We start from the raw sequence: 14980 nt of genomic DNA, 5'->3' as shown, positions 1-14980 counted from the left end.
TACTGTGATGCTAAAATTCTGGTGGGGAGAAAGGTGTCTCATTTTCAAATCCTATCCCCTTTCAAATCCTTTCACAGTCTAATGCTCTATTAACAGTGCTTCATTTCCATGGTGGGAATTCTGAAGTTCTTTCGAAGAATCTTTGCCTGAAAGAGAACAGGTGCTTGCAGTGCATTGGTCTGTAGGCCTTAGGAAATCACTTTGTCAGCCTTTACCCACCTATTGCCCAAAAGACCAAAAGCTTTGCCAACTGTGAGAGTGCCCCAAAGAGAAGGCAATTAGGGGCAAAATAATGAGAATTATTGTATACCTGATGGGATCAAATCAGGTACCAGGTGGGTGAAAAAAAAAAGGACCTTAAGCCATCTGTCAATACCTTAGGCAATCAGGGAGGGGAAGGTGCAAAAAAAAGGAAGAGAGAAACATCAAAGAAATGAGAGGACTATGTACAGAAGTTGAAAGTAGCAAAAGGGGGAAAAAAAGATTAGTTGGATAAAATAATGACAAAATTAAGCAAGTCTTCTCCTGGTGCTGGATGGGTGCATTGGGGGATGGTGCTGGCAGCTTTGGGTGCCCATCCCAAAGCCATCACAAGTCTTCCCTAAGCTCTGACAGGTCCAGGTAGGCTTTTTGACTGTGTTGTCCCACAGGGCACACAATCAATCATAAGCCTTTGATTAGCTTGTTTTCAGAAAGAAGAGAGTGATGTCAAGTTCCTTGAAGAAGTTTTCTCTGGGGAACACAAAATGCATTTTGAATCCAGTTTGAAAACATAATTGGCCATTGTTTGAAAAACTCCCCAGAGAGATCTGTGGTACTTCATTGAATTCTCCTACCACTGCGCAAGGATTTCATTTTAGAAGTTTAAAGAAGCTTTTTATTTTAAATGGATTAATTAGATGTCTAAGTACTTGCAAGCCTACACTCTACTGCTATCAGGATCACCCATCAGCTGGAAAATATATCTAAAGAATCCCTTCTGAAGGGAATGCCATACATTTTAAGGCAGTTTTGTTAGTTTGTTTGCTCATGTGGAGCCAGAAGAAATGTACAACCTCAAGATGAATTAGACTTCATTTAACCAGGTGGGGATAAAAGACCTATGTGTTAATGTAAAAATGAGTGTAATAAAGGTTGGTATCATTGGGTTTTGGAGTGTGCTGAGGTACGAGCCAGGACCCATACAGATGGTGGGCTCCAATATTCTGTGTCGGTCCAAGTGCCCCATCCCAGTGAACTGGACATCCCATTGTGATGTCACACATACTGTCATCTGGCAGTGAACTGTGATATCTCTAGGGTTGGACTGCAACCTCACATCCCTTGAGGCTTTCATTCAGGCACAGAGAGAACCTGACTCAGGCTGCCTCAGATCTGATTTCCTGCCATGTGTGTCCACGAAATCTGGAGGATTGAGCACAGGGGCAGCAAGAGACCAAGGTTTCCCCATTTTGTTGCAGTGTGTGAGATTCTTTAGTAGTGCTAGTGATGGGGAGCAGCTTCTCAGGACTCCCTGAATTGCCATGGAGAGCAGACAGAGCCATGGGGACAGAATGGAGCTGTCCCATTTGCCATGATGAGCAAGAGGGTGTCGCTTATGTGATACCCTGTGGGCATGAATTCTGCATGGGCTGCATCCTACGTTGGGCAGAGAAGAAACCAGAGTGCCCACTCTGCAGAAGATTGATAGAATCTGTCAGGTTTTCTCTGCAGGAACAAAAATATCTAGAATGTGTCATCACACCCCAGGGAGAATCACCAGAGACCGGCAGCCAGGCAGAAAGATCTCTTGGCCTCCTGGATGGAAACAGCTGTCAGCGCCCTGGAGCGGTTCCTGGGACACTCTCCCCAGCTGAGCAGGGGACGGAGGCTGTGGGTAGCCTGCTGCCCAATGTCTGGGCAGAACTCTTCCAAAAAGAAGAACATGTTCTTGACCCCGTGCTGCCTTGGCTGCGCCAGAGGCTGGAGGCAATATATGGGTCCCAGTGGTGGCTGGCAGTGAGAGCAGAGAACTGCATCCTGTATGCCCTGTGCTTCTGTGGTCCAGATGGGGACGTAATGGTCCAGATGCTGCAGCCTGTCCTGGAAGAATATACAGAACAGCTGGTTGATGGCACTGTCAATTTCATTGTGGGCCAGTGCAGTGAGGAGGCCCAGAGGCTGCTGCGCTCCTACGCTGCTGGGAAGGAGGACAACAGCCCTGAGGCCAGTTCCTGCTCCATCAGCTCCACCAGCTCCCAGAGAGGGACTCCCACCTGGCATCCAACTCCTGCCAGCAGCCGTGCAGGCTCTGACATGGAGGAGCAGCCCAGCACATCAGAAGCTGCCCTCTGTGCTCTCCGCATCCTCTATCCATCTGTGCCGATTGGTCCAGAGCAGGTGCAGCCGCAGAAAGAGCAGGGGGAGATGGTGGTGGCAAGTTCCTCTGCCCAGTGCAGCAGCCAAAGTCCCACTGTACCTTGTCCGGACTGGAAACACTCGCACAGGAGGCCCCAGCATCCCACAGAAAGGAGGGCCCCCAGCCACCAAGACTCTCCATGCAGTACAGATAGGCCCACAGAGAGGGAGTGGAGCTGCCCCATCTGCCATGATGCTCATGAGGATGCTGCTTATGCAATGCCCTGTGGCCACCAGTTCTGCCTGGGATGCATCATGCATTGGACAGACAGGAAACCAGCTTGCCCAGTCTGCAGCAGAACGATTTTGATTGTCAAGTTTTCTGTGCGTGAAGAAGACGACTATTTACAGTGTCTTGTCACACCCTCTGGAGAGTTGCCAGAGACCTGCAGCCAGTCAAGAAGAGCTCCCAGCCACTTTGAAAACCATAGCCTCCATTGCCCTGTGCCATCCCTGCCATCTTCTCCACAGGGGACACTGTCCCCAGCTGAGCAGGGGCCAATGAGGCCAGAGGCTGTGGGGGGCCTCCTGCCTGAGGTGTGGGCAGAACTTTTCCGAGGTCAAAAACATCTCTTAGACCCCATGTTGCCCTGGCTATGTCAAAGACTTGAAGCAATATATGGGTCCCAGTGGTGGCTGGTAAAGAATGCAGAGGGACACATCCTGCAGGCCCTATGCCTCTGTGGTCTGGATGGGAAGTTGTTGTTCCAGATGCTGCAGCCTGACCTTGAGGGATATACAGCACCGTTGGTCTATGGCCTTATTAATGTCATTGTGCGTGAATGCAGCACGAAGGCCCAGAGGCTGTTGCAATCCCACACTGCTGGGGAGAAGGACCACGACCCAGTGGCCAGCTCCACTAGCTCCTGGGAGCAAAATCCTGTCTACCCTGCAAGCAGCCCTGAAGGCTCTGATATGGAGGACCAAGCCAGCACCTCACAGGCTGCCTTGTGCAGGGATATTGACTGTCCCTCCTCTGTGTCCTTGCCTGCAGAGCAGGTGCAGGCCCAGGAGGAGCTGAAGGAGGTGGAAGAGGCAGGTTCTGCCCAGGGCAGCAAATGCAGACCCTCTTCTTCCATCCAAGGCAGGAGCTTTTCACATGGGGTGTCCCGGCACCCCCGGAAGAGGAGGGCCCCCGGCGCCCAGAACTCTCCCAGCCCTGCAAGACGCCACTCCAGTAGTGGCAGAACCAAGGCTCCAGCAAGTCTTTATTCAAAAGACAGGAAATAAATTGTTATATCCCTGATGCAGTCACTGGATGCTGCTTTCTCTCCCTTCACCTGGGGCCTGTCCTTCATCTCATGACACTCCACAGTCCAAAGATCCAAGGAGCCCCATGGCCTTGTTAGTGGTGTCTCCTCCTTCAGGAAATCCTGCTGCACCATGACAGTGGAAGAGATTCTGAATAAAAAGGGAGCAGTACATTTACGTAGGAGAATGTGCCAAATAAAGGCCGATGGTACCTATGCACAGATGGAATGAACATGCTGCTCCATGCACTACTTTTCTCTGTGGCCAAGGAGACAAGAAGGACCCTGTGGTCCCTTGGTCAGAGGGGTTTCTGGGCAAACAGAATGGCAGGATGGCTCCTGCCTGCCAGTCATGACAGGCTATGTGACTGAAAGGATGGTCTCCCTTCCAGGCTACAGGGCACTGGAGCTTCAGAGCAGTTTCTCTGAATCCAAACACTACTTTTAGGGATAATCAAAGTTCTGTGACTGATCACAGCACTCAGAACAGGTTGGCTCTGGCAAAAGAAAACAGTGGCCTTGATGCTGCTTGTAAAGCTACACTTGCATGAAGAAAGGGGCTTCAAGGAGGACACTCCTTAGCTGACCCCTTGGCTTGATCCTCAAAGTCAGGAAGTGTCTGGCTGATGGAGTGATTATTCTTCCCTTCCTTACTTCCTCTCTCTCTCCTTACCTCCTTCTCTCTCCCTTCTCTCTCCCCTCTCTCTCCTTTTTCTCTCTCCCTTCCTTCCTGTCTCCATTCTTCCCTCTTTTTTCCACTTTCTCTTCCTTGTCTCTCTTCTGCCTCTCTATCTCACTGAGGAGAATTAATTGATAGGACAGCACATCCCACCAAGACCAGGGTCTTGGTCTTCCTAGGGTAGAAAGAAGTTTGTCCCTTGTACCTTATTCTGGAGAGACAACTATAGTTCCTTCCTGTGTCTGTGGGATCAGGTTCCATTGCTGGTGTTTTTGAGCAGCACCAATTCAGCAGCTGGCCAGGAGCACTAGCTCCCAGAAGGATGGCAGACATGGTAAGTGGAGAGGGACCTGGCACTGTGGGCAAGTGCCAGTGGCAGTGATTGGGAAGGTTTTGTGGTTTAACACAAGTCATCAACCAAGCACCATGCAGCAACTCTAGCAACTCTCTCACTCCACTCGCAGGAGCAGGGGAGAAAGAACTGGAAGAGTAAAAGTTACAAAACTCCTGAGTTGAGGTAATAGATAAAGCAATAGCTGGACACAGAAGGAAAACAAAACAAGGAATTCAATCACTGCTTCCTATGGGCAGGCAGGTGTCCAGCCATTCCCAGGCAAGCAAGACTCCATCAAGTGTAATATTTACCTGGGAAGACAAACATGGCAACTCTATGTCCTCCCAGTCTTCCTTCTTCGCTCTATATGCTGAGCATGACGCCATTTTGCGGTTACTGCATCAGAATTCATCCATTCCATCTTTGCTTCCTCCTCAGGAGCTGAGTGCTCCTGATTGCCCAGAGCTGTTCTTCCTGTGTACTGGCATGCAATAATGAAATATTCTCCAGCAGAGGCTCCAAACCTGCCTGCCAGCTACTGAGAGCATTGTCCAAACACTTCTTGAACTCAGACAGGCTTGGTGCCTTAACTACTTCCCTGGGAAGCTGTTCCAGATCCCAAACCACCCTCTAGGTGTAGAAACTTCTCCTGAAATCCAACATAAACCTCCCCAGATACAACTTCATGCCATTTCCTTGGTTCTATCACTGGTCACCAGAAAGAGATCAGTGCCTGTGGAGGCCCATGGACCTGCTATGGCCCGGCCCATGGCCTTGCCCTGGAGGGATGTCCCTTGAGTGGGCTGTGATTAGTTTATCTCAACCCTCCTGGAAGGATACTCCTTAGGTTGGCACATCTTTTCTTACCATGGTGAGCTATCCCCCAAAGGCTTCAGTGATCCCACCATGCCCTAGTACCCATGTTAATCCTTTAGAACCCATTGGTCTTTCCCCCTTGGTACCACCCTTGCTTTGCCCCATAAAAACCCAAGTTTCCCCCAGCTCTCAAGGGAGTTGTCATTCCTGGCTCCCTTCACAGAGCTGCTAGATAATAAAGGAATCTCTCTGGAATCTGTCATATGACGCTTCCCGTTTCTCTGTCCCTGAGCTGGCCTGGGATAGCCTCACAATCAGAGCTGGAATCGCCGAGCTGAAATCACTGATCAGAGCTGATCACTTGTGGCCACGGCCACCAGGAAGGCAATCCTTTGCAGGACTCTCTCTCTGGGAAGGTTGGTGGCTTTCTGGGTCTGGAGCATCGGATCTCCATGGACCCCCAAGCAGCCTACAGGTGCCTGCCCTTCAACTTCTCCGCATGAGGAAACTGTAGACTGCTAAGGTTTCCAGTGTATCTTCTTTTGCTTTTTCTTATTAGGAAGCCTCACTGTGTCCATCACTTTTGCTTCACACTCTGTTTCCGCACTTGGACTCCTCATTCTTTTTTCCTTTTTGTCACACTTTGTCTCACTGCATGCTAGATACCCTGAAAGGATGTATTCATCTTTGTAGCAATCACTGAATTATGATACTTTTGTCGAGGTCATTTTCTCTCACTGGACTTCCAAGCTCCTCAACTGTGCTCTCCATAGCAAGTTTTGTATTTCCTTTACCCAGCAGATTTTTCACTTTTCATCCTGCTCTTTTCTCCAGAAGTGGCCCAGTGATCTGTTACTTTACCAGTTTCTTGATCTGCTTCTTTTGTCAGAGCAGTAGCATCTCCTGTGGTGTCCCCTCTAGCTCTACAGACCTCTCCATTCAGTAAAGTACTTTATTTTGTTCAATAGATTGCCATAAACTGTGAACAGTAGCCTGAACCCTCCTCTGCAGAAGGACTAACAGTCATTTTCAACAATCTTTCAAAAAGCAGAACCTGTCCAATATTTACTATGCTTACTGTCTCTTCTGTAATATTGATTGCTGTCTTGGCTTCTTTATCTCTTTCTGCCTTTTTCTTTACTACACAATCCTGATCTGCTTATTCTCTGGATGTAGTTCTCTTATGGCTCAAAGAGCCAGAGCCCCTCTGGCTCTTTGTGGACAACACAGAATCACAGCATGGTTGAGGTTAGAAGGAATTTGGCATTGATGCCAGAGCATTAGGTCAAGGAATACTTCAGCAAACTGGAAATAATTAAGTCCATGGGCCCTGATGGGATGTACCCATCAAATGCTGGGTGTTGGCAGATGTAACTGTGAGGCTCCTCTCAGCAACCTTTGACCAATCACAGCAACTATGGGCACAGCCCAAAAATTGGAGAAAGCAAATGTTACTCCTATCTTCAAGAAGGATAAAAGCCCTCTCCTCTCTTTTCCTGTTATTTTGGATGTTGTAAACTATTCCTTGCAGAATAAAGAACAGAGTTATGTTCACGCAAGAAGCTCTCTGGATGTGATTTGCAAGGTTTTTCAGGTGATGCAATAAAAAAATTTCCATTTTCTTCTATGACAGATAAAGGCATATGACATTTTGACCAGTTCTGCTATAAAGGTATTCTGCTCCCTGTTGAAACTCAATAAAGAGAGCTGTGCAAAATATTTTTGACATATTAGTCTGGAGCTTTGTATTGGTTTGAAAGCAAAACCAGTCAGAGACTCCAAGTCAATAATACAATTTAATAGGAAAAAAGAGAAAAAATAAAATACATGCAATAATATAAAAGAGAAACCACAGACAGAGTCAGAATACAACCTGACACCCTGTCAGTCAGGGTGTTGGTAGCAGTCCGTATAAATGGTGGCTGCAGTCCTCCTGGATGACAGATGTGGTTCATTTGAAGCAGTGCTCCTGTAGAAGGTGCAGTTTTCCTCCAAAGATCCAGCGATGATGTGGAAAAGGTCCGACTTTCCTCTGGGATCAGTGGAAAGGACTGCTTTTGCGTCCCAAACCCCAGTTTTTTATCTAGGTAGGAAAGGCTTGGCTCCTGCCCCTGGTTGGGGCATCTCCCAATGGGATGATGTAATCTTATCAGTCACACAATAGGACTTAATGGCCCATTAACGGAATATATCTTCTGGAGGAAGGATGGGTTGTGAATAGATAACGATGATCATCCCCCCATCTTATCAGATGGCACATCAGCAGAGGATATCTCCCACAGAGATAAGGATCACCACCCCTCCCACATTTTAACAGATGGTGATAGAATACACATTTTTGCATTGTACCCCAGGACAGTAACATTCTAAGTTTGTATTGTTTTGTGTGCATTAGTAAAACATGACAAATACCTCCAATTAAAAACATTTTGGCATTTTGGAGTTCATGACATTACATGGGTAAATGGATGGGCATGTTCAAGAGAAGTTCACTAGCTTAATTAAAGAGCTCATATATATTGTAGAAAAACAAAATAGTCCTAAGGTAACCTTAGATTTTAAATAAACTGTTTTGAACTATAAAAACAAGAGTTACAAAGAGAACTTCAAAAAAACAAAGGCAACAGTTTTACAACTTCTACACATGATATGTCGTAATTAGATACTCAAATCAAATTGCACTGAACACTGTTATCTTGCATTTTATTTAATGGAGACTAATGAAACAGGATGATCATGTCAAATAAAAACTGCTCAGTTGTTCACATGTTTCACTTAGATAACTGATTTGTACTCAGTGATATTTTGTAAATTTTGGGAAGACCTCACCTTGATGCTGATCTCCTGAGTGCTATCAGAATATAGTATTATATTACTTTTTACAGGTAATTTTTGTTCTGCATTTCTGTATGTGTAGCACAAGCAATACAGTCACTTTGGCAGTATTAATGGATAAAATGGATCCATGATAATCACGGGAGAAGAGGCAGATAAATATGTAAAGTTTAAGTTCCTTTAGTTCAAGAAAGAGCTTTCACCTGCCACTAAATGCAACTGTGGGTTTAAAATTTGAGTATTAAGTTAAAGACGGGGTTTATTCCTTCATATCATTGTAAGAAAGGTTCTTAGAAAAATAACTTAAATGAAAGGTTTTCTTTGCCTTCTTATATTTCAGAGAACATTATACAGGTCATGCAAATAGATGAGAAATTAATAATTGGAGAGAATGCAACTGAAAGATTATTTATGTATGTTTGCATTTCTGCTTTATTTATAAAGAAGAAATTTAAAAGAAAGGCAATCTGTACACTCATCAAAGCTAGAATGAGTAACTAAGAATGCCAGGTTCTCTATAGGATCAGTTATTAATTATTTCAAAAATACTCCACACCCTGTATTTGGCTTAAGGCACAAAAATGGAATGGAGTTTGTTAGTTTAGGTAACTGGGTTGCCTTTCTAATTAAAAAAAATTCTTTTACTACTTCTATTCATAAAACCATTTTTGTTCATTATATTTCCTCCCCCCCCCCCCAAATTTAGAACATTATCAGTAGCAATATGGCAAGTAGAGAGCTTAAAAAATTGAATCATGGTTTTTATCCTGATTAAATTATTGCTTTACTTTCTCATTGAAAAATCACTTTTGGTCAAAGAGGAAAGGAACCTCATGTCTCAAACATAAAGTGACAGCAGTATCTGGAATATCTTGATATTTCAAAAGAGTAGGAGACACAAAATAGCAAAGATGCTTTCATCTGTGTTTTCCATGTTGAGGGAAATAATCTACTGCAAAAGTTTGATTCATTCTTCTTTCTCAATGAGAAAAAAAAGTCAGCTTCTAGTAGCTGGGTTTGCTAAAGTGAGGCTTACGTTCACCTCTAATTCATGCTTGGACATAATAACAGTATAAAAACAGTAATTAAAGTTTGTGGTTGTGACAGTTTGCAGCTGTCTACATCTATTAGCTAAATAGCACACTCTTCAGTATAGGTCTACTACACGTATGTAATAAAACTGGATAACTCTAATTGCAGTAGGTTCATGTGCTGTCACACACAGCAAGTTGGGCAAATAGCCACCACATTTGTTGCCTTGTGTAAAAGCAAACTTTCCTTTTTGTCTAGAATTCACACAGTGGTGTGGTTATGTTCTGTATTTGTCAAAGATGTCGAAATAATCCTGCAGCCCCATAGCTACTGTTTCACTTATTTGTGTGTATGGGTGTGATTCCTTCTGTTCTTTTGTCCTCTCTCCATTTTCTCTCACCTCCTTTATGTCTGTTGTGAGAAAGAAATATGTGTGAACTCCTTTCTGACCTGGAAGGTTCTTCCATCTCTCTTTGCTTCCCTGTCTCCCTTTCCACATCTATATAATGCTTTCCACTTTCCTACTATTGAAAATTCAACATTTTATACACTCAGGTTGTGTAAATTTACTTCCTGTCTTCTCCCTGTACGGGGCCACAGTGTGAGTTTTTAACATTTACAAACTGTGGTTCATAAGAATTTTATACTTGTTATACTGCAATACTACCTGCACTGAACTAAATTGGGATCTATGATACCATTGGCTGTCCATGTTTAGGTAACAATGCATAGTTCCAAAATCATTTGAGGAGAAATAAGGAGATTAGGGGATATGAAAATAATTTAATAAAGTGTAATGTAACTAATCAGACGTTAACTATGTAACACTGAATATGCATTAAGTACTTACACCTGCATCAAGAATGTCCTGGGAACGGAAAACGATGTAACGTGTTGGTCGATGGAGTCAGTAGTTGCTAGAAATCTTGTTCAATATACATGTTAAGTTGCCATCCATGCTGTTACACATCTCTGTTCTTGCTCCTTCTCATCTGTATTCTAATTTTGAGAGACATTGCCTCTCTTTCTCTTTGACTGGCTCATGATAGGGGGTGGAACTTTCTTCACTGCAACCTTTCACAGCTGCTTTGATCCTTCTGCTCCACAATGTCAGGACGAATCTGAGCTCACCTTTCTCTAAGCTCACCAGAGCTAGGGCAGCAAAGCCTTCTATCCCTGCACCTCATTGTTAGCTTTTGCTGTGAAGAAAAGCCTTCCTCCTGTATATGAACACCACTTCTCAGGTCATGAATGCCACCTCCATAACCATCTAAATGTGTCCTAGATTTTATAGGATGTTTTTCCTTTTACAATGCATAAAACCTGAAGTATTTTTGTCTAATATGTTTATTTCCGTTTTGGTTTTTTTGTATGATTTTTTAGATAAGATACTGTAAAAAAATCACGTATGTCTGCAAAAATGTTCAGTCTGTACCTTCACCACAGCTATGCAGATTTCTTTTCTGACATAGATAGATGATGTCAGAGAGACAATGAACAGTTGAGTACTGCTGTTGTCCTTTGTAGGAATAATACCTAGAAATGTGAAGGTAATTTCTTATTCATATATGCATTTTTTTCATACCCTGAAATTGAACTTCTAGATTCTTCTGTAACTGTTCATGGAGGATAGAAGACAATTTTTTTCTTACAAGCTGTATTGCTTCATATGTCTAGTTAAGTATAGGTGACAGTGAATTCGTAATAACTATTAAACTACATCAAAAGTATGGGGTTCTGGACTATATCTGAGCCACAGAAGTTCCTTATCAGTAAACAGGTAAGTGCTTGATGCTTTGAGGGAGACACTACACATGAATCTGTTAGATAGGTAAGTAGTGCAGATGAGATTTCCACTCAATGTTAAAGCTGTTACATACTTTACTAAAAGGTACTTTTATGAAAATACTTGCTTGAAGAGGTACATTTGTATTTTTCCTTAAATGGAAAATAAATAGGGGGCCTCTGACAAATTCTGTTCTTTGTGTCCAAGTTAGTCTCTCTCCGTATTTCTGAGAGAATCACAATTCCTTGTTCATGGAGACAAACAAAATATAGAAATAACGCAAAATATTCCTAACATAAGTTTAAGCTTGTGCAGTTTCAACCACATTAAACTGTCATGTAAATGTGACAGTTTTTAAAGTGCTTATCAAAAATAGCTTGTTCATGAGATACCAAAGCATTTGTCAGTTTTTGACATTTGAGCAAATACTTTTGAGGAGTGTAGCAAAAAAAGGATGTTGGTCCACACTGATGGTGAAATTTATGATTGAAGGATGAAAATTTTAATATCCAGTGAAGGCAGAAATTGGGGATTTCACCATATTTTTGATCTGTATATATTAACTCCAACTGCTTACATATTTTCTAGATTCATTCTTTAGCAGCTTATGTGTAGTTATCATTAAAGCCATCTTGACGATTTTCCTTGCATAGAGTATATAGATTAATTGTGGCACAGCAGATTTTTCACTTCTATTTTGGTGTTGTGTCCCTCGCTTACAGTATCAAGAGAACTGTCTTGCACCAAAATGTCTTTTCAAGCTGCTCTTCACAACCAAAATAGCTCTCCTTTTGCCTAACTAAAACCCCACATATAGAGTATAGATATGGAGGGCAAATAAATATGCTTGTAGTCACACAGCCACATAGCCGAGATGGAAGCTTTCCTGTTAGGTTTGGGTTGGGAGGAACGGGTTAAAACTCGGAAGACTGTTGAGAAAGATTGTAAATCACTCAAGTGACCTTGCAGTTGGAAACAACTCTTTATAAGCCTCTGAGAACCACAGTCCAGTGATCCTCTAGAACGAACCATCTCTGCTTGTGCGCCTCTGCCTGATGCTGCTTTGGGGATCCCCTCATTAGCAAGGTAAATGGAAATACATTTATTGTTTTTGTTCTAACTGCAAGTTTGTAGCTATTCTGGCTGCCTGCCTGTGTCAACTCACAGTTTGAAACAAGACCAATAACATCTTTAAAACTTAAGTAACTTCATAGAATTAAATAAGTATTTGTCCCATCAGAAGTGAGATATATGTCATGCTTTATAAATACATGAGCCTCATGTTGCAGTATTTTAAATCCTTCATCTCTTTCTCTACTGCATGCATTTCAGGTGTCTGTGTACATTGAAGTTGTGATATTGTCATTCAGTCTCATAAAGTCCTGGCAGAATTCTTCTGACAGACCACATCCTTACTGGCCTGTCTAACTTAGCATTAGCAGCAAAGTTGTTCATCTCAGTCATCACAAGGTTCCCTTCTTTTTTCAGAAGGTTATGTTTAGGAATATACTGTATAGCCCAGGTCCCAACACTGATCTCTGCAGAACTGTAGTGGCAAGTTTCCTCCATTCCAGGAGTTAATCATTAACTCATACTGCCCTTCTCCCATTTCCTTCCCATCTGTTAATTATTTATCAAGCATAAGAGTGAAGGTCTTATTTTAGGCTTAAGCCTTCTTTTAAGGCTTAAGGTTTCTTTCAAAATAAGTCTGCTTTAGGAGACGTAGAGAGAAGCCTTTTGTAATTCCCATAGGCTTTATTAACTAGATCCTCATTGCTTATTGATCCTTTCAAAGGCTTTAAAAGCTTTTACCTCTGATAATAAACGAGGCCAAAGTTTGCAGTAGATTTTAAAAATGTGTAAGATGAGGCAAGTACCAGGTGATTACTGTGTATGGTATGTAATCCAAAAAACAGTGTTTAGACATCTGGGTCACTAAGCTATGCTAATTACTCCTAATAAAAGCTTTATGTCTTAACTAAGGCTTTACCATCTGGATTAAGTAATTTTTCAAGGTATGTAATGATAACTGTGTGATAAATACATAGCTTATGGACTGCAGAGGTTTATTATTATTTGGAGGCAATTTGTAAATATGTTATGAAAATGCTAAAATATGAAGTGAAAACCACTTCAAATAGATATAAACTTTGGTATCCAAAATAAAGCAAGCATAAACAGGACCACTTAACTAAACATATGAATTAATTATTTTCCAGTGTCTTTAATTCTAAGTTCATTTTGATCTTCCCAATATGGTACTGGTGATTATTTGTCTTAGGTCAGATTTCTTTTATGCAAGATATTAGAAAGACACTACTGTGAAGGTATTTTCGGAGGTAAGCTTAGAACTTATTTTTTTAAGAATACCTTCTTTTTTATTAAATGAAGGAATAACTCTCTAACACATTTTTATTTACTTTGCATTTGTATAGTTAGTTTCCGGAGCCCATGATTGATAAATTGTAGCATTTGAAGGTTTTATTAAAATTTATACCTTAGAAACAATCACTGTTTGGAATTTTAAACCTTGTAAAAGAAGAAACTGAAGCATGCTGTGAACAAGTTGATAGCCCATACTGACAATGTAAATAAAACTCCTACTGCATTAATGCTGTTTTGTATTCAGCTGCAGATTATGCGGTGAATGTAGAAAACCCTTTGCAGAAGACAATGGCGCAGCACACTAGGTTTCTCCTTCAGCTCCTGAACCTGATAAATGATGGGAGAAGTGCTGGTTTGTCCGAACAGAATGCTCAGTGCCGTGGGTTTCCCCATCACTGGGCCAGCTCCGTGCCAGGCATTGCTCAAGCAGCAGCACAGGCTGGGACTGAAGTGCAGCTCTGAGGAGAGGGACGTGAGGATCCTGCTGGACAACAAGCTGTCCATGAGCCAGCAGTGTGCCCCCGTGGCCAAGAAGGCCAACAGAATTCTGCACTGCATTAGGAAGAGCATTGCCTGCAGGTTGAGGGAGGTGATCCTGCCCCTCTGCTCAGCCCTGGTGAGGCACATCTGGAGTGCTGTGTCCAGTTCTGGGCTCCTCAGTACATGAGATACATGGAGCTCCTGGAGTGGGTGCGCTGGAGGGCAACAAAGATGATGAGGGGACTGAAGCATATCTCTTTGCAAAAAGGGCTGAGGAAGGTGCACTGTTGAGCCTTGAGAAGAGATGACTGAGAGGGGACCTTATCAGTGTCTCTAAGTACCTAAAAGGAAGGCGTCAAGAGGATGGATCCAGGCTCTCCTCAGTGGTGCTAAGGAATAGGACAAGAGGCAATGGGCAGAAACTGAGGCAAAGTAAGTTCCATCTGAATGTGAAGAATACCTTTCTTTCTGTGCGAGTGACCACGCATTGGGATAGATTGTGGAGTCTCTCTCACCGGAGATATTCAAGAACTATCTGGATGCAATCCTGTGCGATGTGCTCTAGAATGACCCACCCTGAGGACTGAGCAGGGAGATTGGAACACACGACCCTCTGCGGTCCCTTCCAGCCTGACCCATTCTGTCACGCTGTGGGTCACGGCGCCCATCCCTCCTGCGAGGCACCCGCCCCGCCGGCGCACCGCGATTTCGGAAAAGCTCCCGCCGCTCCTGGCCGGGGCCATCCCGCCACTCCCGGCCGCCCGGCCGGAAGCTCCCGCCTCCCCGGGCGAAGGCCGTAGGGCCGCCGCAGGTGAGGCCGCCGGGGCGGCGCAGGTGTTGGGCGGCTGCTCCCGGGCCGGTGGGCGCTCTCCGTCCGACTCGTCCTTCTCCGGCGCCGGCTGCCCTTGGGACCCCGCGGCAGTTCCCTCCCGTCGGGTGAGCCGAGCGGCGCCGGGGAGTGCCCAGGGCCGGGCTGAGCGCCGGCC

The 14980-nt window shown here is 43.9% G+C and overlaps 1 protein-coding gene across 1 annotated transcript; it reads left to right on the top strand.

Moving 5' to 3' along the window:
• The first annotated feature begins 1542 nt into the window (after positions 1 to 1542).
• Positions 1543 to 3627, top strand: LOC148219786 (uncharacterized). The gene has a single exon (XM_088157007.1). It carries the CDS (start codon positions 1543 to 1545, stop codon positions 3625 to 3627), a length of 2085 nt encoding a protein of 694 aa, XP_088013133.1.
• The last annotated feature ends 11353 nt before the right edge of the window (positions 3628 to 14980 follow it).

This window comes from Sturnus vulgaris, chromosome Z (assembly GCF_052056855.1).
Source record: "Sturnus vulgaris isolate bStuVul1 chromosome Z, bStuVul1.hap1, whole genome shotgun sequence".
In the NCBI taxonomy this organism is placed as follows: Eukaryota; Metazoa; Chordata; class Aves; order Passeriformes; family Sturnidae; genus Sturnus; species Sturnus vulgaris.
The sequence above is the reverse complement of the archived record's forward strand: the minus strand, read 5'-3'. Positions and strand labels throughout refer to the sequence as shown.